At 41.7% G+C, this 27,871-nt stretch overlaps 1 protein-coding gene across 2 annotated transcripts in view; it reads left to right on the top strand.

Annotated features, from left to right (window-relative positions):
- The first annotated feature begins 7,842 nt into the window (after nucleotides 1–7,842).
- The window catches only part of UGT8 (UDP glycosyltransferase 8), a 104,925-nt gene continuing 84,896 nt past the window's right edge, over nucleotides 7,843–27,871 (top strand). The window contains exon 1 of one of the 2 annotated variants that reach the window (XM_004009596.6): nucleotides 7,843–7,906. Coding sequence is in view for 1 of the 2 variants with exons in the window: in XM_060417523.1 (XP_060273506.1) it covers nucleotides 8,611–8,626 (16 nt within the window). In the remaining variant the exon portion in view is untranslated. Of the gene's footprint in view, nucleotides 8,627–27,871 lie in introns of both variants that reach the window. The other variant, XM_060417523.1, reaches the window with a different exon arrangement.

Below are 27,871 nucleotides of genomic sequence, written 5' to 3'. Positions count from 1 at the left end.
ATTTTGATTTTAAAAGCTTTGTCAAGTAATTCCATAAAATTAATATTATAATATAATGTAATTAATATAATTTACAAAGAATCCATGCTTGGAGCACTGAGGTTTTCTTAACTTTAGAGTTCTTCCTGTGACTTTAGTATACATTTTATTTGGAGAAGGACAGAAGACTGGAGAAGGACAGCTTTTTCCCTTGGTCTGGCCTTTCTTGTCTAAGTTTTCAGGTGCCTATGATTGCTTTCACTTGGCATTCTTGAACCACCAATCCAGACCCAAGTTTGATAGCAGCACTTTAAGGTTCTTGCTCTGGGGAGATATTGGGGGTACAAACTTTATGCAACTAGAGTTAGTGAGCAGCTTGATTTGATTCCCAGTTTGGAGTCCACACCCACTTCAGCTAGTTTTCTATATAGCCAGGTTTTTAGCCTTTCATTAAGATCGCATTCACCTGCGTGGGAGTCCTGGCCTCGCCCTTAGTTTCTCTTCCTGAATGGAGTACTGAGCTAGTTATCTATTGCTGGATCGCACATTACCACAAACTCAGCAGGCTGAAAGAAGACACACTTACTATCTAACAGTCGTGGGTCAGGAATGTGAGGACCAATTACCTGGGTCTTATGACCAGGGATTCTCAAGGCTACACACCAGGCATTGGCCAGGTAGCCTTTCGGCTGGGGAAGAAGACTTTAAAGTGCATTCAAAAGCAACTATACTCTAGTTAAAATAATCTAAAGTAAATAAATAGGTAAAATCAGTTTCTTTAGACTGCCTTAAAACAAAGGGGAGCGTTAGGTTGTTTGCAGAGTTCATTCCCCCGCAGCCGTATGACTGAGGACCCTGGCTTCTTGCTGGCCGTTGGTTGGAAGCCACTCTTAGGTCCGTGAAGCTGCCCTCAACTGTTTGCCACAAGGATTTCCTCCACATGGCTGGTTATTTCATCAAGCTTGCAGGCAGGGTCTCTCCTCTCAAGAAGGATCTTCTACTTCTTTTAAGAGTTTCCCCCTGATACCCTTAAAGTCATACACACAGAGAATAATCTCCCTTTTGATTAATTCAACATCACTGGATTTGGGACCTTAACTACATTTTAAAAATCCCTTTACCTTTGCCATTTATGATCTTGCCTTGTGGCTCAACTGGTAAAGAACCTGCCTGCAATGCAGGAGACCTGGGTTCAATCCCTGGGTTTGGAAGATCCCCTGGAGAAGGGAAAGGCTACCCACTCCAGTATTCTGGCCTGGAGAATTCCCTGGACTATACAGTCCATGAGGTCACAAAGAGTTGGACACGACTGAGCAACTTTCACTTTCTTTGCCATATTATAAGGACCAGAAGAAAGTCAAAGTCCCACCCATACACAAACGGAAAGATTTACAGACAGCATGATGTCAGGAGGTGAGAATCATGGGTCACCCTGGAGACTATTTACTATAAGCACCTTCATCTCCCAAACCACCATCGATGTCTGGTCCCAGAAGAGACTCTTGGCCACAGCTTGGCTCCCTGCTTTGCATTTCTGTTCTTTCACTAGCTTAGGAAGATGTTTTCCTTGTTCCTTACTTCCTCTGTGTCTATCAAGTATTTCATCCTTTCGATGTCTGGTCCCAGAAGACACTCTTGGCCGCAGCTTGGCCCCCTGCTTTGCATTTCTGTTCTTTCACTAGCTCAGGAATGTGTTTACCTTGTTCCTTACTTCCTCTGTGTCTATCAAGTATTTTATCCTTTTACATTCTATCAGGTGTAAGTTTTTGTTTGTAACAGAGAGGTTTTGCAAAAGGATAAATATACAAAGCCAACTTACCCCATCAGAAATGTCTACGTTATCAGGGTTAGGACAGGTTTTTGAAACCTTGGTGTGTTTTAATGGTAAAGAAGTATTTAACTAAACGGCTTGGAGAAGATGGTTAAAGAAGAGGATTATTTTTAGTGTGAAAGGATAGGGAATTGGTCAACACAACTAGGGGCATTTAAAACTTTGCCATCACATTTTAAAAACAATTTTAAAAGTAGTCTATACCTGCTTTACAGCAACAGCCTCAATTTCTAATTATACTCTGGAAAGACCCACACAATCTTCATATCTTCACACTATAGAAATAGCACTGTCGATGACTAGGTTTTTCCCTACCTGGCTTTGTAAGGGATACTTCATCAGACAATTTATTACACTATGGTTCTTTATGACACAAAAGTAAGGGAGGCAATGAATGGAAAATAAGGCAAGAAAAGAGATACTCAGAACAGGATTCCAACCACAAAATAAAATACACACTATAATGTAATGATCTGAGCACTAGGGGCAAAGTCCTTAGTGTTTCTTGTTTTCCATTGATACAGAAACCCTCTTTCTTTGCAGACCTTGGGAGAGTTACACTTAGGGCTGACACTTATGAACAATAGTTTAATAGTCTTAATAGTTTCACCTGAGAGTTAAGGCCTGACCTGAGAAAGTAACAATTTAAACACCATGATTTTAAGATAACCATATGAAATAAGGGTCACAAAATATTGCTTGTATCAATCTGCCAGGGCAAGTCCCTTATTTCTTTTCTGAAAATAACTGGTTCTTTATGTTAAAAGGCAGAGGATATAGTCCTTAAAAAGATTTCTATTCTGGGGTTCTTTAACCTTCTCAATAAATGCAAGTTGACTAGGCAGATAAATTAATGTTTACTTTGGGAAGCTCACAGACCAAGGTACCAGGGGGATATATTTTAGACATATTCAGAATGGCTGTAAAAATTAATGCCTGCAAGATGAATGGGGAAGGAAGCTGTTGTGGCACGGGCTTAGCTTTACTGTCATGTAGCACCACCTGATTCTCTCTCTTAAATCTTTGTTGGTGTAACGGACAGAGACTCAATACAGGGCTCCATAGGACACGACTGAGCGACTTCACTTTCACTTTTCACTTTCATGCATTGGAGAAGGAAATGGCAACCCACTCCAGCGTTCTTGCCTAGAGAATCCCAGGGACGGTGGAGGCTGGTGGGCTGCCTTCTATAGGGTCGCACAGAGTTGGACACGACTGAAGTGACTTCAGTAGCAGCAGCATAGGAATACAGAATAGCAAACCTCCCAGTTCTGAAAGGCCAAACGCCTTAAAAGAGATATTCTGTCTCCATACATTTTCCGCAACTAACTTTGAACGGAGTTTATCATCATGAAGTGTTAGAAATTATTTTTAAAAGATTTTAACTGACTGGTATAGATTAGAGGGGGCTTCCCTGGTGGCTCAGTAGGAAAGAACCCACCTGCCAATGCAGGAGCTGTGGGTTCTCTCCCTGAGTCAGGAGGATCCCCTGGAGAAGGAAATGGCAACCCACTCCAGTATTCTCGCCTGGGGAATCCTTATGGACAGAGTTCATGGGATCACAAAAGAGTCAGATACAACTGAATGACTGAAACAACCAATAAACATAGATGAGAAAGCAAAGTTTTATTGAAGGCATTTTCTAATCATGAAAATAAATATTGCTTTAAAAAGACATAAAATAAACAATAAATAAGGACATACAGAATAAGTTACTGACTCTGTGCAACCCCACAGATGGCAGCCCACCAGGTTCCCCCGTCCTTGGGATTCTCGGGTTGCCATTGCCTTCTCTGATGATGTCTATCATGTAACCAAAATTACTAAAAGTATCAGCTTTTTTTTTTTTTGACTTGCCCTTATATCAGATATTCCTTAAGACAATTTAAAGATATATTTTTTTATGAGAAGTTCCCCATCACTTTCAAAGTTCTAGAAATTTCTCTTTCTTCTTCCAATCATTCTTTGTTACAATTTGACCCACAGATCAGCATTTTTTAAAGAAGCCTGCTGCTGCTGCTGCTGCTGCTGCTGCTAAGTCGCTTTAGTTGTATCCGACTCTGTGCGACCCCATAGACGGCAGCCCACCAGGCTCCCCCGTCTCTGGGATTCTCCAGGCAAGAATACTGGAGTGGGTTGTCATTTCCTTCTCCAATGCATGAAAGTGAAAAGTGAAAGTGAAGTCGCTCAGTCGTGTCCGACTCTTAGCGACCCCATGGACTGCAGCCTACCAGGCTCCTCCGTCCATGGGACTTTCCAGGCAAGAGTACTGGAGTGGGGTGCCATTGCCTATAATGCATAATAAAACAGAATTAAGATGAAAATTGCATGTATTAAGCTTATAAAGAATGAAAAAATGTGCATATGTTAAAAATGGGATATGACACTAAGTAGAGCATATAGTTAAACCTGAAAGCAGGAAGCAGATGTTTGCAAGAAAATAGATGATGAGAAAGGACATAGGAAAGAGCCAAAAGGAGGAGGTGCAGATGTGCTAGTGTGCCTGTTTTAATCACATGGACTCTGCATGATCTTCATTCTGTTTGCCTTCAGGTTTAGTGTTTTTACAGCAAGTCAGAGTCCATAGGAAACAGGAATTAAACAAAATAATGGCCACAGTTTTAAAGTGGATCCACAGAAAATCAAGCCTCTCTCCTTGCTAGGTATGTTTGCAGTGTGATTGCCTATTAGCAGCTGTTTTGGGGTGAAAGAGATGCAGCAAGACAGACTGGGTCTATGTGTTTCTTGAATTCCGAGATTTCCCCAAATGGCCAGGCTGCCTTTATGTTCTTCAACGTTTTCTCCGACCATGTCTTAAAACTGCACTATGAGATAGTCTGAGTAGACATAGTCACTCAGGGCATGATCTTTGATTCAGAATTCAGTTCCCAGTTTTGTCAGTTTCCCTCTGTGAGCTTGCATGTTTGACTCCCCAACGTTCTACTACTCTACCTTCCACAGGGAAACTGATATTATCTACCTCCAGGATTCTTATGAGGATTACATGAGATCAGTCTTGTTAACTGAGCATTGTGCCTGAAATTACACTTTAGAAACTCAAGTAGAAACCATAATAATCATTATTATTATTAATATTATGGAGTGCAGGATCAAATTAAGCCTAAAGAGTTTTTATGTACCTTCAGATGCTCTGAATTCCTCAGAGCTCTAAAATAGATGGTCACATTTCTTAGGAACTCAGCAGAGCTCAAACATCTAATTTGCAAAGTCAGTGATATTTTCACTCATATGATACCCCACTGTGATATATTCAGATATTTGGGACAATCAGCAAGGGAATGTTGGAATGTACAGCCATCACATTTCTCCCCATGATTAAACTTATTCCCATTCTTTTATAGTCTATATTATATCATCTACATTACAAAGACAAATGATATAAAACTGTGCCATTCATAACTGATTAAAATTCCATAGTTCATGGTTAATGATCACCAGGCTAAGCGAGTGTCCTTCATAAGTTATTTTTTTATAATCTCCCAATAAAATCATATGGACCCAACTAGTTGAAGAATCATGAACATTAAAAAAAAATTAACAACTGAGTATACTGATACACTTTGTCTACTGAAATAATGGGGGAATTTTAATAACATACTTCAGGGTGGCTGGAACTTCCTTACTACAGATGAGCTAGTCAACATTCTATAAACTAAAGCTAATGAACAGAATTTCATGTGAATCTGGATGGGAACTTGGAAAATGGATTAAATATGAGAAATATCCATTCATTCTTCAAGAGAAGTAGCAAATGCTTTCATCATTTACTTTATCCAGCCATTCAGTCAATAATATTAAGTGTTAAATGCTGGTAGATCCTTAAAAAGGAGAGAAAGAGACTCACCGATTTTTTTGAATAATTTCAAGCTCCAAAAATGCAATTCAAGTATGTATACAATGACTGACTTAACATATTTTAAGTTATGGGATGTCTTTTGTGTGCAGAGATGTGAGAAAATAATCATTATATAAAGAGTGTTGTAGGCAATAGATAAAACAAAGAGACAATAAACATGGATATATCCCCACATACTGGAGCAACACATTTTCTTTCCAAAAATCTGACAAAAATATTACTTGACGGTCAGTTTAAATGACTTTATTAAGTAAAGGATTGTGACACAAATTTTTAAAAATCTTTCATAAAATTGAGTATTTTTGCTTAATTTCTAGTACTTTTTTTAACCAAGAATTTACAAATGCATTATCCAAAAAGTAGCTTGCAACTGCTTGAACGATTACTTGAAGCTTGACAGTTGAGAGAGGGGATCTTTTAAAGTAAATGCTTAAATTCTCTTATGTCAGATTGTTATCCGTGGTTTACATTTTAGGTTTTTCTAATGAAATTAAATGGAAAATGATTATAGAGGTCAGTGATCTCCTTTGGTTAGGTACAAAGACTGAGAAAATATCCCCTATGTTTTCACAATATTCCAAATTTCTAATCTGCAAAGAAGGTAAACACATTCTTTTTTAAAATCCGCATTTGGAAGTCTATCAGTGAACTTTGGACTCTGGTACTTAAACATAGAAACATAAATAAAATGCTAATAGCAATGCATGTTAGTTCCCCCCGCCCCCTCCTTTTAATGTTAAGTAATACTATGCACAATAAAACATAGTCTCCGTTTTCTTTTCTAAGGGCACAAAATCCCAGCCTATCTCTGAAATTGTTTGGAGCAAGCAAAGAACGGCTTGACTTGGCATTTTTTTTTAAATTCCCCTGTTTGGTGTTTAAACGTATAACGGATGTACAGCGGCGGCATCTTAGCTTCTGCAGCTTACACCTCACATGATTTTTAGCTTTTCTGAAAGCTATGTCATATATATACACATTGAATACATAGCCAATCATGCTCAGAGGAAAAGCGAACAACTGTTAGACTTTCCTGGTTCCCGGGAGGACAGCACTCTAAGATCAGACTCTTAAAGGTACTTGGCCTCTGACTGGGGGAGAGGGGAGGGAAGGTGAGGTACCACAGCAGGCCTGGGTATGCAAAGCTGCTTCCTGGCTTTCTTGCCTGGACGCCAACTTGGCGAAGCTCTGCTGCTGGCAAACACAGATCAGTCAGGATAAAGTCGCCACAGACTAAACCAAGCAAAGCATAAATGGCTCTTTTCAGCACGAGTCTGTGAGGAGGGATGTTCCTGAGCCCAGCAACCCCATTTCCTTCCTCCAAGATTCCCAACTCGCCTTTTCTAAACCCTTTCTGACTTACAAGGCAGGTGGCTGATCACCTAAGCACCTCCCCCGCACCCCCCCCCCCCGCCTTCCCTTCACTTATCTCCTTCACCTCCTAGCCCAAGTTCAACTTTTTCGTGGGTTCGGAAAGAAGGAGGCAGACTAGCAGGCTGGGAAGTTAGGGCAGGCGCGCTCCCACCACACCACGCAGATTCGAGCGGCGCTGGTGTGACGGAAAAAGGCGGGCACGGGGACCAGCTGGGAGGTGGCAACGAGGGCACAGGGCACGCCTCGCGGGGGGACGGGGCGGGGCCACGTGCCAGTCCCAGGGTTCCCAGCTGCAGCACCCGAAGGCTCGCGCGCCCCAGCCCGCCCGCCGCCCGCCGCCCGCCCGCGAGCATCCCGGTCCTAGGACTCTGCGCTTCGCTCAGCCCGCGAGCGCGCGGCACGAAGGCGCGTCGCCATCCATGCCCCCGCCGCGCGAGCAGGAGGCGCTCGCAGCCCCCGGCGTGTAATGCGAGGCTGAGCGCGTGGCGGCCCGCGTCGTGCCCTGCGGAGCCAGGCGCGGGAGGTGAGGGGCGCACTCCAGCTCGGCTCGCGGCGCGCGGGGCGGGGCGCGGCTGCTGGGGGGGCCCGGCCGCCTGCGGGGAGCCGCGGAGGAGCAGGCGCGCTGCGGACCCGAGGGAGGGCACGGTTAAAGCTTTGCCATCAATTCCGAGTCCAGAAAGTCCGTCCTAAGCTAACACGCTAACTCTGCAGCCTCCCTCACGACCCCAAGCCACCGAAGGCGGCGACACCTGATCCAGGGACCCAAACACGGGTCCCTTCTGTCCCCGGATACAATTACGCGGCGGAGACACACTCAAACTCACGCGCAGCAGCCAAGAGCCGAGGTAAGCGGAGGGACCACGCGGTTCGAGCGGGCGGAAGGGGGGCGGGTAGGCAAGAGGAGAGGGGCGCTGTTTGATGCCGGAGGTGAGTGCTGGGCGAATGACTGCGATCCCGGGGTGGGGGTTAGGGATCCGAAAGTGCAGTTGCGGTTGGGCTGAGGGAGTTAAGGGTTGGGGGTGGGTGGGAAGGAAGACGGTGAGCTGAGGCGGAGGGGTGTGAAGGAGATCTTTCCAAGCTGCCCCAGTCACGCCTGTGCGCCCTTCCCTCCCATATGGCTCTCGAGTGAGGGTCCTCTCGCTTCGCGCGTGCAGACTGAGAGGGCATAACGCGGCGCGGATCTGGCCAAGGACTTTGCACTTGACCCTGGAGGGATGGGCACCGCGGAACCCCAAGGCCATAGCCCGCTGTCAGGGATGGGGGCCCCAGGAGGTGCTTCTTCGGAAAAACTCTCCAACTCTCCTCCACTTCGTCCTCTCCTTGAGGGGGAACTAGACCTGGGTGCGTTGGGGATAGGGCGTGGCTGGGGACACCGACACAGGGACCTTTCAGTGCCCGCAAGCCTGTGCGACCCTGGGGAATGCACAGTAGTGGCAGGGTCTACGCGCGGATGCGGGGCCCATATGGCGTGCCCTTGCTCTAGGGAAGCCTGTGCGGGTGAGAGAGGAGTCGAGAGAAAGGACGCGCTGCAGGAAGTAGGGCGCCTTCCATGGACCGGAGGAGCGGTGAGGGGGCCTGGGATATGCGGTTCGGAGTTGTACCGGGCAAACCGCGTAGGGGGGCGCAAGATTTAGCCGTGCGACCCGGCAGAAGGACGGTCACGGGTGGCGAGGGGTTTATTCAGTCTGTATGTGTAAATTCACTGCTTTAATTGAGGGTTTATGAAGTTGAGGACCGGAATGTGCCACTCTGCAGCACTTCCTTAAGAAAGGACCACCTCTGTACCTGTACCGCTGGTTCCCATCACCTTAAAGCAACTCTGGGGGCGAGGAGGGAAGAAAGTGAGAGAACTTCTGAAAGTCGGCAGACTAACTCAGTCGGCTGGGTTGTGTTAACTAGTCATCCTCAAGGGGAAGAGGGCGTATCACAAGAGTGAGGAGTGGGTAGCATTTTTATTTTCAACTAGGCATGACCCAAGAGTCACCTCTATTATGAATCAGTGTTAGTGATAGAGGCAGCCTTTTATTTCAGGTGGCTTCTATCCAGAAAAGGTAGAAAAAACGCTACTCTAAACCTTCCGTTTCCCTCAGGCTGTCATCTAGTATAATGAGTTTTTCAAGATTAATGACATGAAGATGTGGTAGTCTGGCTAGCTGCCAAGAGTGCTGTTGTTTCTATATCTGATAATTTCGTGTTCAAAGAAAAACGTCTCCACTCAGAATTGGTGTAATTGGTGTGCTTTATTTCCACTTATTCTCAGGAAACAAACAAACAAACACTTGAAGAAAGGAGGGAAAGTGCTTTTTAAATGGTATTTAATAGTATTAGAAGTAATCGTATTTTATTCCCTGGAGATTTTTAAATTAATTGTAGAGTCACGCACATCAATATTGTATGGTGAGGGAATCCGCACTTTGCATTCATTGAATCCGATCATAAATCAGTCTGTGTTTTCTTCTGTCTCAGAGAAACAGTGGACTAGTTTTCTCCTGTAGAAACTTATCTCCAGGCAGTTTGAGGTTTGGTTTTGGAATGTCTCTGTTCAACTATTCTAGATAATTCCAGAAAAAAACACTGGAGTATTATTTGTGTTGCTATGTTTTGTGATTTACTGCTGTAGGAGTGTTTAAAAACTACAATGAAGCATAATGCCCTGACATTTAATAATAGCCTGATAGTATGTTAGTAGCTTGGGTGTAATTGAGTAAAAACTGTACTTGTGACTTTCTCTTGATGATACTACTATAGATAATACTACTATAGAGATCAAACTCTTATGTCTAAACTTTCCAGAGCTTTATGCTTATGGTGTTAATGCCTGGTGCACATATTAGAATAAGTAAACCAACTCAGTAAATAAAAATACTTATAACAGAATTTGTCTTTTGCAAAGTCTTTTTTTGTATGTAAAGAGTTTGATAGTTCACATTTGATTTAAATTACTTAAAACGTTTCATGGTATCTTATAAATAACCATCAGCTTAATTACTATGTAAATATTGATGGCCAAGGAACAAAATAACCACACTCTCAATTCTTCGACTCCTTTTCAGGGTTATTATGTACCTGTTTATCAGATAATATTGACTTGATGCTGTTTAATTCACATTAAGTTTCCAAAGTACATTGAGAATGAGACACTTTGGATTGTTTTTGCAATATGTAATGAAACTGCATTTATTTGATACCATCTGGGTTGTTGCTTATTTACATAAGCACATTTTCTAAATAGCTGACCACTCACACCATTCATTACTGAAACTTTAAAAATTTAGCTATTAAAACAAGCAGTGTCTAAATGTTCCCCTCTTAGTTGGTCCCCAGGATGTAAGCTAAATTTTTTTGTTAGATTGTCTTTATGAACATGAATTCATAAAGAATTGAATAGTGCTGTTTCTTGAGGTGTATAGAGCTGTTTTTGTTTATGGTAAATGGTCTCAGCCTGCCCAGTTGAAATACTAGAATGGAGACATAAGTACTATTCTCTTCCTCTCTCTCTCTCTTTTTTTTTAATTTGTGGTTTTTCTGTGCCCTCTTTCTGTTATCAGCTATCACTTTCTACTGCTGTCAGACTGTAAGCGGGCCCTGCTGCTGTATCTGTTGTCTTTTTTTGGCTTCCGAGATGATGTGGGCTATTGCTCTCGTATAAAGCCTGTGTCATTTGTGACAGATACATGCTGTCCTCATCTTTTGTTTCTGGGCTATATAGTGAGCTCAGTTGCTGAGGTTCCTAGACAGGTAGCTTCTATATAAGTGTTTTTTTTAAGTGGGTTTTTTTTTTTTTTAATAGAAAATTTGTATATGAGATCTTTAGAAGGGTGTCTTAATTTCAGACATTCAGTCTTCTGGAAGATCTTTGCTTTTCTGAGAAATCTAAGCAACCCTGTAATGAAAGAGTTTACTTTTCTGATGGTAGCCCCAGGTTATCTTTGTGTAAGGATACATGTATGATGATATTTTACATCTTACTTCCTGCCACTGAAGTTGACTAACTGTTCACAATGTTGACAATTATGTCTCTTCTCTGAAAGCCATGAATAGTGTGATTTGATAATCCTGGTTCCCATACTTGAAGCTAGGTGAATCATTTCAATACTGTTTTGCATACCCATGTATGGAGGGGCTACATAATCAGATGAATTTGAATAAAGTTGTTTTAGTTAGTCTTGAAAACAGTGGTAATCATATCTTCCTAATCTAAAGCATTTTACAAACATCCTTCTTTTTTTCAATAAATACTTATTACTTTCAATAAATGCTTATTAAATACATACTATGCATTGGGCACCGTGGTCTTGTACACTGGGGATATGCAGACATAAAGACTGTGGGAGGACTCTGGATTTAAGAGGATTAGATGGACAGAAAACAAGTTAGTTTCAATATAGTTTTACTATAGTGCTGTATGTTCTGAGAGTGCTGTGATAGGGATACTCAGGGCGCCCTAAATAGGCATTTGGACGTGGCCAGTTCTACATGGGGACAGAACACTAGAGAGGCTTCATAGGGAAGGTAACAGCAGAGGTCAACCAGACAAGGCAATCAGAAGGTAACCAGTTAAGGGCAAGATCATGGAGGACTGTTTGTCATCCTAAGATGCATAGACCATTTTCTCTTCAATGTTGTTTTAAACTAAAGAGTGATGAGAAGACAGCTGTCACAGCTGTCTAGCAGGATTGATCTGAGGTGGGAGACAGGGATAACAAGTCAGAAAGTATTGAAGTGATCTTGTTAAGAGAAGTTGAGGACCTTATACCAATATGGTGGCACTGAGATGAAGAAAAGGGTTTGGTCACACAGATGTTAAGGTGGTAGAATCTCTTGGATTAGATGACTGGTTAGATGGTGGGTGGTATGGGAGGACAGGATAGGGACTTTAAAGGAGAAGCAGGTTCGAAGACCAAGGATGGTAGAGTTCAGTTTTGGAAATGTAGAATAAGACGTGCTTATAGAAGGCAATGGCACCCCACTCCACTACTCTTGCCTGGAAATCCCATGGACGGAGGAGCCTAGTGGGCTGCAGTCCATGGGGTCGCTGAGAGTTGCACACGACTCAGTGACTTCACTTTCAGTTTTCACTTTCATGCATTGGAGAAGGAAATGGCAACCCATTCCAGTGTTCTTGCCTGGAGAATCCCAGGGACGGGGGAGCCTGGTGGGCTGCCGTCTGTGGGGTCACACAGCGTCGGACACGACTGAGGCGACTTAGCAGCAGCAGCAGCAAAGAAAGAGAAGGTAAAATGCAAGTTGGGAGGAAAATTAAGGGAGAGTTGTTTTTAGCAACTGAAGGAAAGAAGAATTTCAAGATATGAGAAGCTGAGTACTAAGATAGAGGGGGGGCGGTATTAGACAGTTCTGGTTCTGCCCCTGTCTATGTCTGTGACCTTGAATTCAGAGCTTAGTTCCCTTTCCTCATTTACGTAATGAGGATCAAAGTGTGACTTCCCAGGGCTACTGTGAGGATCAAATGAGGTAAATCAAGCTCAGTGACTGGAAGGTTACTGGTTTGTGTTCAATAAGTGTTCAATAGCTGATTTTATGGAAAGCTCAGTCATGTTGGACTCTTTGTGATCCCATGGACTGTGGCCCACCAGGTTCCTTTGTCCATGAAATTTTCCAGGCAAGAATACTGGAGTGGGCTGCCGGTATTCCCTTCTCCAGGGAATCTTCCCGACCTGGGAATCGAACCCAGGTCTCCCGCATTGCAGGCAGGTTGTTTACCGTCCGAGCCAGCAGGGAAGCCCTTTATGGAAGCAGAACTTGGATTTGGTGATTGAGTGGTCTGGAGATACTACTGCTTTTAGCAGCACTCCTTTTCAGGGTTTAGGGAGGTTGATTAAAAGATCTATTAAAAGGGGCTTCCCTGGTGGCTCAGATGGTAAAGAATCTGCCTGCAATGCCGGAAATCAGGGTTCAGTTCCTGGGTTGGGAGATCTCCTGGAGAAGAGCATGGCAACGCAGTCCAGTATTCTTGCCTGGAGAATCCCAGGGACAGAGGAGCTCACAAAGAGTCAGGCAGGGCTGAGTGAATACTCTTTCACTTTAAGGTGGAAACTTTATTATATTTATAACCTTTGGGGAAGAAGCCAGTACAACAGGGGCAATAATAAAGTAAAAAAAAAAAAAAAGAGAGAAACTTTTGAAGGGAGAAGAGAGAACTTTGGAACCTGTTCCTGAAAGGGTGTGGGTGGGGTTGGGTCAGGAGCTCTGGAGAGGAGTTAGCGTCCTCAGGGAAGGCCATGTTCTCACCAGCCTGGAGGGTCCATAGCAACTTTGCTGCTTTTTAAAAGCCTCTGGTAATCAAATCATAAACATTTCTAACGTTTTATTTAAAGTTTCTTGATATTTAAGTGAATTTAAGTGAGTTCTAATTTCTCAGGTAATCCACTAAGGCCAAAGATTATTCATTTTAAGAGACTCTGGAAACAAAAACAAACAAAAAAGATAGGTGATAGTAAAGTAACAAAATATAATTTAATGTTTGATTCAGATGGCACTTGCATGTCAAATGGTGTCTTAAAAATCAACATTGTGGAAAGCAGGTATTAACCTGTGTAGTAGAGGAGGGGCTGATGTGTAGATTTCTTGAAAAATTGAGCTGACCATAGTAATATTTTAAAATATCTCCTTTTTTCTTTAGGATTTTCTCTATTTGGATGAAATAGTGCTCTATATTAGAAACATCTGAAATTAGGTTTCTATATTAATATGTATATGGATTTTCTTGCCATGTATTTAGTGGATATTTTGAAAAAAAAAAAAAAATTTACATACATGAGCTGATTTTGGAGCCAATTAACAATAACATAGTGTATACTGTTTACCAAGTGGTTGTTAGGCATATTGGTGGTTAATTAATTAATTATTATTTTTTTTAGTTCAAATTAAGAAGTCTTATCAATATTTATTCCTTATCATTTGTTTATATAGCATGAAGAATGGTACATAGTTTTTGGGACACCCAATAAATGTTTTTTGAGTAAAATGAAATTGAATGTTCAGTATTTTAAGATGAACTGAAGTCCATTATGTGTGTAGTTTTTAACCTGTGATGACCTTCTTTTCCTGAGATTCTTTACCTACATCTTTGTCATCGGGACCTCTGTGTCTTGGAGTTGAGTTTTGGTCTGTTGCGCTAACTCCCTCTCAGAGTATGGTCCCACCCTTGCAAACCATAGCGCCTATGCAGGTGATTCTCAAAGACTCCTGAAAGTTCCATATTGTATGTTCACAAACTCGGCTTTGGACTCTATACTGTCCCGTTCAGGACTCCCTTACAGAGATGGCCAATGCCACGTTGAAACTGACTTAGACATGAGGTCAGCATTTAGGGTTCAGAGCCCAGATGGAAATGGAACTTCTGGGTTTGTGAATGGCAAGGGTGTATAGGACAGCCGGGTCAGTTCTGAGTCTCTGGCTATAAGCAGTAAAACATTTGGATTAGGTGGAAAGAACATGTAGTTAGGAACGTTTCACAGATTCTGTGTGTTTTGCTAATAATGCTCTTCTGTTTGTCTGAATTTTTAATAATGGAAACAATCACTATATTGGAGGTATTATTTCCCTTGACTTGATTGAAATAACAGAAATGCACCTAGAGGTATTCCCTTTCACTAAATAAATTTATATTGTAACTGCTTTGGTAAATATTTGCCTCATTTGAGAATATTATGAATACAGACATACGTGTAAAATTGCTTCACACTTTTCAGTTAGATTTTAAAGAAATTTAATACTTGAAACGTTTTCGAGACACCAAGTTATATTTTTTTAGCTGTATATTGGCCATAACTTGCTTTAATGATAACCATGGGGCTGATTTTACTCCACGTGAGATGTTTTAGCTTAAACAAAATGTTCTCATGGGTTAAAAAAAAATTTAAACAATAGAATCAAGTGTGGAGACATGCCTTGATTTTTATAATATGTTCCTGAAAAGTTATATAAAATTTAGTTTTTATAAATTGAATCATATTTGTAGAATTTAAGTTTCAAAACACTTGAAAGTAAGGTAGAATTTAAACTCTTAAAATATAGATGATGGGTATACAGATTTTTTTACATTAATTTTATACCTTTCCATATGTTTGAAATAGTTGACAGTCCAGAAAAATATGGACAATGATTTTAAAGCATATCATGTTTAAAATGTACCCATTTAAAACAATCTCAGATTCCCTGATGGTTCAGTGGTAAAGAATCTGCCTGCCAGTGAGGGAGATGCAGGATTTATGGGTTCGATCCCTCGGTTGGGAAGATCCCCTGAAACAGGAAAATACAATCCACTCCAGGATGTCTTCCTGTGAAAATCCCATGGAGAGAGACATACTGGTAGGTTACAGTCTGTGGGGTCGCAAAGAGTCGGACACAACTGAGCGACTAACACACACACACACACCAAACAATCTCAAAGTACATCCCTCTCTCTAAAAAAATCTCATTCTGATTAATCTGTTTTGCAAACTCGTACTTTCCTAATGGACTTAAGCGAACACACACAACAGCAACAAACCGCAAGGATACCTCTGTACCACACTGTAAATAATACAGTCATATCCACCATCTTAAACTTGTCAGATAAAGGCTTAATCTGATTCTCAGTGGTAACCACATTGTAATATCCCTTGTTCAGAAGAGAATGCATAGACAGGAATTTTTTTTTTTTTTTAACTAGCAATAGAGTGAGCCCTTCAGTGATGTTGTCTTCCTGCATTGAGACAGCTGCCCTGAGACTGGGTGGATGGCGCAGAGCCCTAGCTGTGTCTGCTTCTGAAGGCCATGTGCTTTACATAGCCTTTGCATTTGTGCTGCTGTCCCTGTGGTTCATTTGTACTGTCATCCAGTTGGGAGAGCTGGACTTAGAAGAAAACTAGTCAGACAGGTTTGCCTGTCTATTTAGAAAGGGGTGGGGGGGAGCTGGGGGTGGCAGCAAAATTGTGCATAAAGTCAAGGGTGAAGCTATTTTAAGGAATATTAATGCTAATCACTGACTGTTTTTTCCTGGTTTAGAAAATACTTCAGTGGCATTTGTGAGAATATATTAATACCTTAATGGAACTAAAGTGATCAGAAGAGAATCTGGAAGGAGAAGTAGCTAAGAAACAGGGAATTAGAGCAAGATGGAGAGTGGGAAAGGAGATTATATTGGGGGAGAAGGAAAAAAAAAAAAGGCAGAAGAGAATGAGTGCCTCAGCGGCCTATGTGGGCTTTGTGTGAACCTGGAGCACCGTGGCAGGAAACCATAGCATTGATCTGGGCTTGAGTTTAATAAAAACCAGTGCCTGTGATCCTCCACGTTCAGAAGAGGAAACACTACTGGCTCAGTCAGGGCTGAGGTTTACTAGGAACTTTGGTGGCTAAATGTAGCTACCATCTCGGACACTACCTATGTGTTGCAGATACTCAGTTCCTTTGAGCAGTAGTAAAATCTCACATTGATACAGCTTTTTCGTACCTTGCACATTGCTTACTCGGACCTTCTATCATTTCATACTCATTCTTGCCTGTCCAGTAGTGTTAGTCACACAGTCGTGTCCGACTCTTTGCGACCCCATGGACTGTAGCCCACCAGGCTCATCTGTCCGTGGAATTTTCCAGGCAAGAATACTGGAGTGGATTGCCATTCCCTTCTCTGTGGGATCCTTATCCAGGGATGGAACCTGGGTCTCTGGCATTGCAGGCAGTTTCGTTACCACTGTGCCGTGTGGGGCAGCTGGTCCAGTGGGTCGGCACATCTTCCGAACCATGGAGACACAGCGCTCTGAGATCACCAGGACAGGCGTAATGTTTGGACCTGGGCTCCTGGCCCTTCGTTTTCACCTGGGAATGCTGGCTCTCAGAGCTCCCTGTTATCGGGCTCCCCTCTGATCCCCCTTGTCTGCTTCCTCCTGTCCCCCACACAGTTCCGTTCTCTGGGTTCCCTTTGTCTCTCTAGGCGTTTGCTTCAGGATATCCCCCACCTGAATGGCTCTGGGTTCTGCTTTTTTCCCTCTGGGCTTGCAAACTGTCATCCTTCATGGTCTCGATACTCAAGTCCCAACTCAGACTGCTGTGTCCCAGTTTCCATTACTTCCCTTTGCCTTTCATTTCTGTATTTGGCTGTGATAGTTGATCACTTGGTTATGTTAATTCTCCCTCTGAAAAGAGTATGTGCAGTTAGAGGGTGGACTTTCACTCTGGGTTTCCCTATAAGGCCTTGGACAAATACACTAATCAGAGATAAGATATTTAAACATGGTTGAATGATACCTTCTGTGACTCAGAGCAGGAAGGGAGGTAAATTCCCTAAAATGCTGTATGTATATTGATACTTTTTTCCTGTTTGTTTTTTTTTTTTTTAAACCATATCATTGAAACTAGAAACATTCTCTTTCTTTGTAAATGAATCATCCTGTATAGACTGCTGTAACATTTAGTTATGACCGCAAAAAAAAAAAAAAAAAAGGTTTGGTCTGTGGAAAGATCATATTATAGGTCTTTGAACTCTTTATTATAAAATATGTAATGGTTTGGTAGATTTTTCTTTTAAAATTTACCCAGGGCTTCTAATGCATGGAAGTACATTCACAGCTAATTTAAGGAAAGACTAATAGGAGGAAATAATGACACAGATAATTAAGTGTATTTAGTTTTTAATTTGTATTTATATTTGAATATGGACTTCCCGGGTGGCTCAGAGTGTAAAGAATCGGCCTGCAATGTAGGAGACCCAGGTTCGATCCTTGGGTTGGGAGGATCCTCTGGAGGTGGAAATGGCAACCTATTCCAGTCTTCTTTCCTGGGAAATCTCATAGATAGAGGAGCCTGATGGGCTACGGTCCATGGGTCACAAAGAGTCAGACACGACCGAGTCAGACATGTCTGATGTCAAGAAACAGTAGTTGGAGAAAATGATTACACATGTTAGGAAGCTGTGACTTGAAGCAATCAAATTGTTTCCTCTCTCCCTGACCCCCTGATAAGACCTTTTATATCAACTGACCAGAAGCACAGCATGAGTTCTTTTCCCTCTAACCAAAGTTTTCTGGTTCAAAGTGTAACTCTTCCATGTCATTATGGGCAGGGAAATAGGAGTAGCAATACAATGAGACTAGATCTTGAGAAATCTCCTCAGCAACAACAAAAAAGGAAATTGACAGGTTAACTAAGACTGTTAGTAAGAACCGATGCCTGACTCTGTCATTTCCCAGTTTTAAATAATTCATGTGAGCTTTAAGAAGTACTTTTGCTTTGATCAGTTAGACTTTATCTGAGCATTTAGGCTTCCTTTGTGGCTCAGCTGGTAAAGAATCTACCTGCAATGCGGGAGACCTGGGTACGATCCCTGGTTGGGAAGATCCCCTGGTGAAGGGGAAGGCTACCCACTCCAGTGTTCTGGCCTGGAGAATTCCATGGATTGTGGTTGCAAAGAGTTGGACACTGAGTGACTTTCACTTTCACTGAGCATATGCCTGAGAGTAGAACGTACTTTTTGTTCAATCTCTAAATGATGAAAGCCATGCAGAAACAAGGCCCTCTGGCTGTCCTGCAGCTTCTTTTTGCTGTCCCACTCTCCTTCTGTCCGATTACATCGTCTTCCTTTGTGAAGATGATGTCCCTGTCTTTGTGGTGAGCTCAGAAGAGTGATCCCAGTGATCGGCTTACACGTTGTCAGGTAAGGATGCGGATAGAGGTGTGTGCGGAGAGGGGAGGGCGGTGGAGTCTGCCCATTTCTAGAGGAGGATCTGGTCATTTTAGTCAAATCATCCTGTGTAGCAGTTGCCCAGCCTCTGTATAAGCCCAGATGCTTTATGCTTTCTCATCAGTATTTTTACCAGTAAAGATCACACAGCTTGCCATTTTGATACTAAGCAAATGCAGCCCTATTCCTATATCCCTACTCTGCTCACAAGGGCATGGAAGGGGAGAGACATTTTGAACCAGACATATTGAATTTCAGGAGGTTTGTGAGATGAGCATCTGTAACAGAGAAGAACTGATCCAACCATTCGTTCACAAGCAGCCTATTATGTGTTAGATGTCTTCTGTCTTAGAGCCAAAATATACAGTGGTTTAAAAAAATCAAGTATAACATTGAAAAGCTTTTTGAACATTGCTGATTTGCTTTGTGTACCCCAGAATTAAAAAAAAAAAAAGCCTATTATCTGACATGTGGCAGTGGCAACTTCAGAGAGTCTTTTTATGGTACAGGTAAGAGATACTGAATTAGGACCCAGGAAACCTGAGTGCTAGTTCCGACTCTGCCAATGAGTAACTAGGAACTAGCCAAGTGATGCTTGGCAACCACCGCCTGAAACCTTGTTCCTTTCTCTACAAACGAAAGGGTTTGGACTCAGTTATCTTTAGTTTTGAAATTGGGACTTCGATTTATTTTGTAAAATATGAAATACATATTTAAAAAACATATTTGGCATCATTTCATAACAAATGTATTAAGTACCAATGTTAAGCATATTTATATTATGTTTTCAAGACTGTTAACAATGGCAGTGATATACAAAAGCCTTCTCTGGCTTTGCTTCATTCTGTTGAACATCAGGTCTAATCCTAGATGCTAAGAAGCCACAAAACTACATTTTCACTTGTTAACAAGGGAGTCTCAGAGAATGCATTCTGTCTTTCTGTAGAATTTACGAAAATCTTCCTCTTCTGGGGACTAATACAACTTTGCAGTTTTGTCTGATACTCCATAACAAACTTCTCTTTCTGACTTCACTAGTATTTTATGAGACTACAGTTGGGAAATGTGTTATTTGCTCATTCTTCAGGACTTCCAAGGAGTTAAATAGGGAAATATCCAGAGTTATTTTAAATTTGTTTTTGGTTACATTTAGTCAGGCATTTTTTATTTGAAAACATGTTAAAAATATCACATAGGGATTTATCTTTTGACTCTTGATAATGTTAATGTAGATAATGTTTACAATTTAAACTAGTGATATTAAAGAAAGGATATTATTAATAAGTAGGAGAAAAAAAAATCCCATGATCTTTTGTGAACCTAGTACATTTCTGAAACTTTAAGATTCTGTAGGTGATGGTGTATTGAAAAGCTCTCTTCCCCCACGTGTGATTTTGTCCCTTTGTGGCAGGAGATGAAAACTTGACCTGCATTTCCTCCACATTGACTGTGGTATTCTGCTAATTAAAATCCCAGTGAATGAGAGCTAATAAAAGCCCTAATGAAGCATTTTAGATCATGAATCAAACGTCAGTTTTTTTAAAGAAAGCAAATACCTATTGGAACTTAAAGCCTCACACAGAACCAGTTGTATGATGTATGAAACTTTTCTCATTTGTTTAAGGATGAGAACAGTGTCAGAACAAAGAGTTTCCTTATTGTTGGCTGAGTGTTGAGCTCATGGTACAGGGACATGGAGATACCTGTGCAGCTTAGCAGCAAAAGAAACCCACGCTGCATCTGTGTGTGTGTGTAAAATCACAAACTTTTCCCTCTAGTAATGATTCTCAAAATGATCTTCGGACCGGTAGAAACATCGCCTGAAAATTTGTTAGATGTGCATCTCAGATCTCTGGGAACAGAAACGGTGGACAGGCCAATAAGTCTGTTACAACAAGCTCGTCAAATGGCTCTGCTACTTGCTAAAGTGTGAGAACCACTGATCTATGATAGTAAATATAATCGTTTCCAATTTTCTCATGTAATGAAAAATTTCTAGTCATTTTATGGACAAAAGAAAAATCCAATAGGAATGTCAAAATGTTTTCCTGCTTAGCACTTCCTGGCTAGTTTTTATACCCTAAATTCATGGTATTGTATTTTATATGCTAACTGGTTATTTAGGAATATTCAAGTATTCTTGGTTCTGCCAACATACACATATACATACACATACACACACACACACAAGCTCCTCAGTTTATTAAAAGACAACACCAGAAAATGGGTTGGTGGGAATGTAAATTGATATAGCCGCTTTGGAGAACAGTATGGAAATTCCTTAAAAAAACTAGGAATAACGCTACCATATGACACACCAATCGCTCTACTAGGCTTATACCTTAATTGAAACCATAATTGAAAAAGACAGACGTACCCCAGTGTTCATTGCAGCACTATTTGCAATAGCTAGGACACGGAAGCAGCCTAGATGTCCATTGGCAGATGAATGGATAAAGAAGTTGCGGAACATATACACAATGGAATATTACTCAGCCATAAAAAGCAATGCATTTGAGTCAGTTCTGATGGGGTAGGTAAACCTAGAGCCTAGTATACAGAGTGAAGTAAGTCAGAAAGAGAAAAATATCGTGTATTAATGCATATATATGGACTCTGGAAAGATGATACTGATGAACCTATTTGCAGGGCAACAATGGCAGTGCAGACATAGAGCACACACTTGTGGCCACAGAAGGTGAAGGAGAGGGTGCGACGAATTGGGAGAGTATCACTGAGACATACGTACTACCATATTTAAAACAGATAGCTGGTGGGAATGTGCTATATGACACAGGGTCTCAAAGCTGGTGCTCTATGACAGTCTGGAGGGGTGGGATGGGGTGTGAGGTTGGAGGGAGGTTCAGGAGGGAAGGGACATGAGTATACCCATGACTGATTCGTCCTGATACATGGCAGAAACCGACACAATATTATAAAGCAATTATGTTCCAATTAAAAGTTAATTAAAAAAAAGAAAGTAGGTTGGATTAGTTAGTTCACTTTTGTGTATTTTACTGTGACTTTGTGTAAATGGAACCCAGTGGCTTTCAATAGCATAATCCCCTGGGGAGCATTAAACAGAAAACGAAAAATGCTAAGACCTAGGTAGGCCCCGTCTCCAGAAATTCTAACTGATGTAGGGTGGGGGTGGCAGGTTTTCGGGTGTCTCTGGTTTTCCTGGGCTCCTCTGTGACTATAATGTGCGCTCACAGTTGAGAGACACTGGAGGGCCGCCCTGTGCTGGGAGATTGGCTCCCTGCCACACGTAGCAGTTCCTTAAAAAAAACATATATTAGGCTGCTGCTGCTGCTGCGTCACTTCAGTCGTGTCCGACTCTGTGTGACCCCATAGACCGTAGCCCACCAGGCTCCCCCGTCCCTGGGATTCTCCAGGCATGAACACTGGAGTGGGTTGCCATTTCCTTCTCCAATGCATGAAAGTGAAGTGACTCAGTCGTGTCCGACTCTTAGCCACCCCATGGACTGCAGCCTCCCAGGCTCCTCCGGTCCTTTAATTGTTTTAAACAAATTGTCTTTTGTGTGTGATTAAAAAATAATCTGTTTTCCAGTGGGCTATTGGTGGTGTTGACTCACTGACCGCTCTCTTGATGGTGCTTTCTTACTCTTCATTCTGCCTCTTGGCTTCACTCTGCATCCTCGCTTGCTCACAGTGCACTGCGCATACCTGTAGCGCCTTGTGTCACCAGAGAGCTGGTCAGAGATAACGCATCTGGGGCCCCACACCAGACGTGCTGAATCGTAACTGCATTTTAACATTGTCCCTGTGAAACTTGTCTTCACAGTCAAGATCCTCTAGAACATAAAGTTTAACCTCAGGGTAAATTGCGTTTTTCTTTGTTTTTTTCCTCAGCATCCATTGATCTGGTCTTAACTATTTTTATGATGCAAATCATTGCAGTCTCATTAAGCCTATTCTTAACCTCATTTTTCAATAAGCTTTAGACTATAAGCGGTTTTCCAGACTATCTAATTTAATATCCTCACTGGCAGGTGAAGGAAATTAGGTGCAGAGAAATTAAATGACATGGCCTAAATTACCAAGACTATGGATTGGGGCATCCATAGTTGCTTGCCACGCATGTGTGTGTGTGTGTTTTCCTTTAATTGTAGGGACATCATGATAGAGTCACTTACAACAATTTTACTATCATAATATAAAAACAACTTGAGATGCGAACTACCTGAAAAGACAATCAGGTTACTCAAATGTGACACATATTCAGAACACCAAAATTTTAAATACACGTTGACATTTATTTCAATTATACATCTAAAGTGACATTGAAATACTTTACTAATAAACTAATATTTCAAATTATAATTTGTGTAATTTAGTGGTGATGGGAAAGTAGAATATGTGATATTAAACTTAATGAAAATTGGAAGGTAATGTGTGTCCTTATAAATTACTAAAACTGTATCCATGCATTCCTGAGATATTGCAGGCACTTTATCACAAGACATTTAAAATATTTGGGGAGTGTTGATTTGTTTATTCTGGGTTCTTCAGGAACAGGGGATGGGCCTTGTTCTTTTTCACATCCCTGGGAGGGGTGAGCTTTATCCAATCTTTAGATTTCAGATCCACACATCCACTGCATCACTTCTATATCTCTTATTGCAGATAAGGATTAAGTGTGAGATCCTTGTCTCTCAATCTGATGGTTGAATTCATCAAAAACCCCAGCTGCTTCTAAAAATTGCAGATATGGGGATTTCCCCCAGACTTCGTAATAGCCTGTGTATTGAAAAGACTGTGGAATCTGCATTTTTAGTTAGCACTGTAGGTGTTTCACTTGGATGCACACATTTGAGAATCATTTCATTAGGGGATTAAATTTTTGTTTAATATAGTTAAATTTAATTGCCATCATTGAGCATTGAATACGTACATTGTACTAGGTGCTGAGTGCCATGTCTGTTGGTATCCGTATTATCCTGTTTTTCTTTCCTATTTTCTTGTTTTTTTTTAATCTTAGTTTCCCACCTGATGATTTCAGACAAGGAGCCCAGGTGCATCTGGGCCAGCTATCACTGATAAGCGAACAGCATTGGGTTTCTCATTACAGCTTCACCACCTGTACTATAGATGGCTGGAAAGAGATAACTGCAGGTACTGGCAGTGTAGGAAAGTGGTAAGTGCAGCTAGCTTGAAGTGCTATAACAGCAACAAGAACGATAAAGGACCACAAAACACTCCTTATAACTTCTCCTTCAAGAGGAGGTTTTTCCTGTCCCCCTTGTGGTGCTCATCAGAGTCCCAAGGGCAGGACTGGTTTTTTTGAATGGTATTGCTACTGTTTTATTTCCTTGAGTAGTTTGCATTTCTGTAGTTGAGCTGTGCGTATCCAGACAAATCAGTTCAGTTCAGTTCAGTTGCTCAGTGGTGTCCGACTCTTTGGACCCCATGAACCTCTGCACGCCAGGCCTCCCGGTCCATTGTCTCTGCTTTTCAATATGCTGTCTAGGTTGGTCATAACTTTCCTTCCAAGCAGTAAGCGTCTTTCATTTATTTAAATTTTTATTTTTATTTTACTGTACAATACTGTATTGGTTTTGCCATACATTGACATGAATCCGCCACAGGTGTACATGAGTTCCCAATCCTGAACCCCCCTCCCACCCCATATCATCTCTCTGGATCATCCCCGTGCACCAGCCCCAGGCATCCTGTATCCTGTATGGAACATAGACTGGCGATTCGTTTCTTACATGATAGTATACATGTTTCAACGCCATTCTCCCAAATCATCCCACCCTCTCCCTCTCCCTCAGAGTCCAAAATCCGTTCTATACATCTGTGTCTCTTTTGCTGTCTCACATACAGGGTTATTTTAATTTCATGGCTGCAATCACCATCTGCAGTGATTTTGGAGCCCCCCAAAATAAAGTCAGCCACTGTTTCCACTGTTTCCACATCTATTTGCCATGAAGTGATGGGCCCATGATCTTCGTTTTCTGAATTTGAACTTTAAGCCAACTTTTTCACTCTCCTCTTTCACTTTCATCTAGAGGCTCTTTAGTTCTTCTTCACTTTCTGCCATAAGGGTGGTGTCATCTGCATATCTGAGGTTATTGATATTTCTCCTGGCAATCTTGATTCCAGCCTGTGCTTCATCCAGCCCAGCATTTCTCATGAATTTTTCTGTAAGAATCAAAACTATAAATTTGATAAAGTAGCAGACTTTGAAAATCTGAAAGTTACCTCTCTTTATTAACTGCCAGTTGCCAACCAAATATAGGATTTTCACCCAGATTGCACTCTTAATTAAAGAGGCCAGATTGTTTCCAGATCACTGCTCTTTTTTGGGGGGGAGGTGGTGGTGGGAGGGATCATTAACCAAAAGCAAGTGGCCTTGATTTTCTGAATTATCACCCCTAGCCCCTACCCCAAGCCACGGTGTTCCCATTTCACAGTGTGATTTTAGGGGTCTTCTTGCTTTAGTAGTTTACTTGCAAATCAGTTCAGTTGATCAGTTGTGTCTGACTCTGCAACCCCGTGGACTGCAGCACGCCAGGCCTCCCTGTCCCTCACCAACTCCCAGAGTTTACTCAAACTCATGTCCATTAAGTTGGTGATGCCATCCAGCCAGCTCATCCTCTGTTGTCCCCTTCTCCTCCTGCCTCCAATCCCTCCTAGCATCAGGGTCTTTTCCAGTGAGTCAACTCTTCGCATGAGGTGGCCAAAATATTGGAGTTTCACCTTCAGCATCAGTCCTTCCAATGAATATTCAGGACTGATTTCCTTTAGGATAGACTGGTTGGATCTCCTTGCAGTTCAAGGGACTCTCAAGCCAACACCCAGTGTTCATCGCAGCACTGTTTATAATAGCCAGGACATGGAAACAACCTAGATGTCCATCAGCAGATGAATGGATAAGAAAGCTGTGGTACATAAACACAATGGAGTATTACTCAGCCGTAAAAAAGAATTCATTTGAATCAGTTCTGATGAGATGGATGAAACTGGAGCCAATTATACAGAGTGAAGTAAGCCAGAAAGAAAAACACCAATACAGTATACTAACACATATATATGGAATTTAGGAAGATGGCAATGACAACCCTGTACGCAAGACAGGAAAAAAGACACAGATGTGTATAACGGACTTTTTGGACTCAGAGGGAGAGGGAGAGAGTGGGATGATTTGGGAGAATGGCATTCTAACATGTATACTACCATGTAAGAATTGAATCGCCAGTCTATGTCTGACGCAGGATGCAGCATGCTTGGGGCTGGTGCATGGGGATGACCCAGAGAGATGTTGTGGGGAGGGAGGTGGGAGGGGGGTTCATGTTTGGGAACGCATGTAAGAATTAAAGATTTTAAAATTAAAAAAATTTAAAAAAAAAAGCATCAATTCTTCGGCACTCACCTTTCTTTATAGTCCAACTCTCACATCCATACGTGACTACTGGAAAACTATAACCTTGACTAGATGGACCTTTGTTGGCAAAGTAATGTCTCTGTTTTTAATATGCTATCTAGGTTGGTCATAACTTCCCTTCCAAGGAGGAAGCATCTTTTAATTTCATGGCTGAAACCACCATCTGCAATGATTTTGGGGCCCAGAAAAATAAAGTCAGCCACTGTTTCCACAGTTTCCCCATTTATTTGTCATGAAATGATGGGACCGGATGCTATGATCTTAGTTTTCTAAATGTTGAGCCTTAAGCCAACTTTTTCACTCTCCTCTTTCAGGTTCATCAAGAGACTGTTTAGTTCTTTTTTGCTTTCTGCAGTAAGGATGGTGTCATCTGCATATCTGAGATTCCCAATATTTCTCCTGGCAATATTGATTCCAGCCTGTGCTTCCTCCCGCCCAGTGTTTCTCGTGATGTACTCTGCATATAAGTTAAATAAGCAGGGTGACAATATACAGTCTTGATGTTCTCCTTTTCCTATTTGGAACCAGTCTGTAATAGATGGTCATAATTGACTTCAGAACACAAGATATTTTTTACATATGAGAGAGAAATGTTTAAACCTGGGCTTTTTAACAACTCTGTAGCAATAAAGCTGAGTATCCCCCCAGTTTGTCCACAGTCACAATATGTTTTTTCAGCTTCGCTTTCTTCCTGTCTTTGAATGGTGGGATGAAAGTGGATTAAAAGTGGATATGAAGCTCTGCAATACACTAGGTTATTTCTTGTCTCAGTCTTATTCTCCTCATCTGTAAATGGGAACAACTATTTTTGTCCTTATCTCAGTATAAAATGAGGTAACACTCATAAAGCCTGTGATACAGAGAAGGTACATAGTACACAGTACAACTTTACGAGCTGCTGTTCACTGAGAGTTTTATGTTAAGGTGTAGGTTTCAAGCTGTGGCACGACCAGCTCCTTCTGGTTTGCCCAGGACATTCCCAGTTTTAGCGCTGAAAGTTCCACATTCTGGAAATGCCCTCAGTTCTGGGGTGGTTGGTCACCCTACTGTTGGAGACAGTCTGCGAATGACAATGACCTCAGAAAAGTGTCAGGAGTTTCCTCGTGGATAATGGTTACAGTGGGCAGAGCAGACAGGACTGATACTCAGGCGGCACAGTGCTAAGTGTCTCTCTTCTTACACGTTTCCTGGTTTGTGCTTCTGTCCTGTGGTCCAGGATGTTAATCATTACCAAGTCCTCATTCCGTCGGGCAGAAAGACCAAACGTGTAAGCTCTAAGGGTGTAAATGAGAAATTGCACGTACCACTCTGCTTCTATCCCATCCTGTTTACTAGAACTAACTTTTGTGCCTAAACTGGCTCCTAGAGAGGCTGGGAAATGGCTTTAGTCTTTTCGGCTATGAGCCAAGCTAATGTAGAGGATTCCATTACTAGAAAAGAGAAGGAAAAATGTATGCCACGACTCTCTCTTATATGCCTATTTATGACATCCAGTTTCCTTTCATTATTTAATAAATGGTTATTTGCTTGGCCATTTACAACATTGCTGTAAATGTGTAGGAAGTTAACAAATAACATGAAAAAAGACCCTTAGACTTAAGGAAAAGCTGTAATGAAATCTATTCTTGACTTGATAACTTTTTCCAATTGCAGTACCCATTAGCCCAGAAATTCTCTTCATAATTGAAGTGGGTAGCTAACTCCAGTGCCTCGGGCAAA

Source organism: Ovis aries, chromosome 6 (assembly GCF_016772045.2).
Source record: "Ovis aries strain OAR_USU_Benz2616 breed Rambouillet chromosome 6, ARS-UI_Ramb_v3.0, whole genome shotgun sequence".
Taxonomy (NCBI): Eukaryota; Metazoa; Chordata; class Mammalia; order Artiodactyla; family Bovidae; genus Ovis; species Ovis aries.
This window is presented reverse-complemented; position numbering and strand designations above follow the sequence as displayed.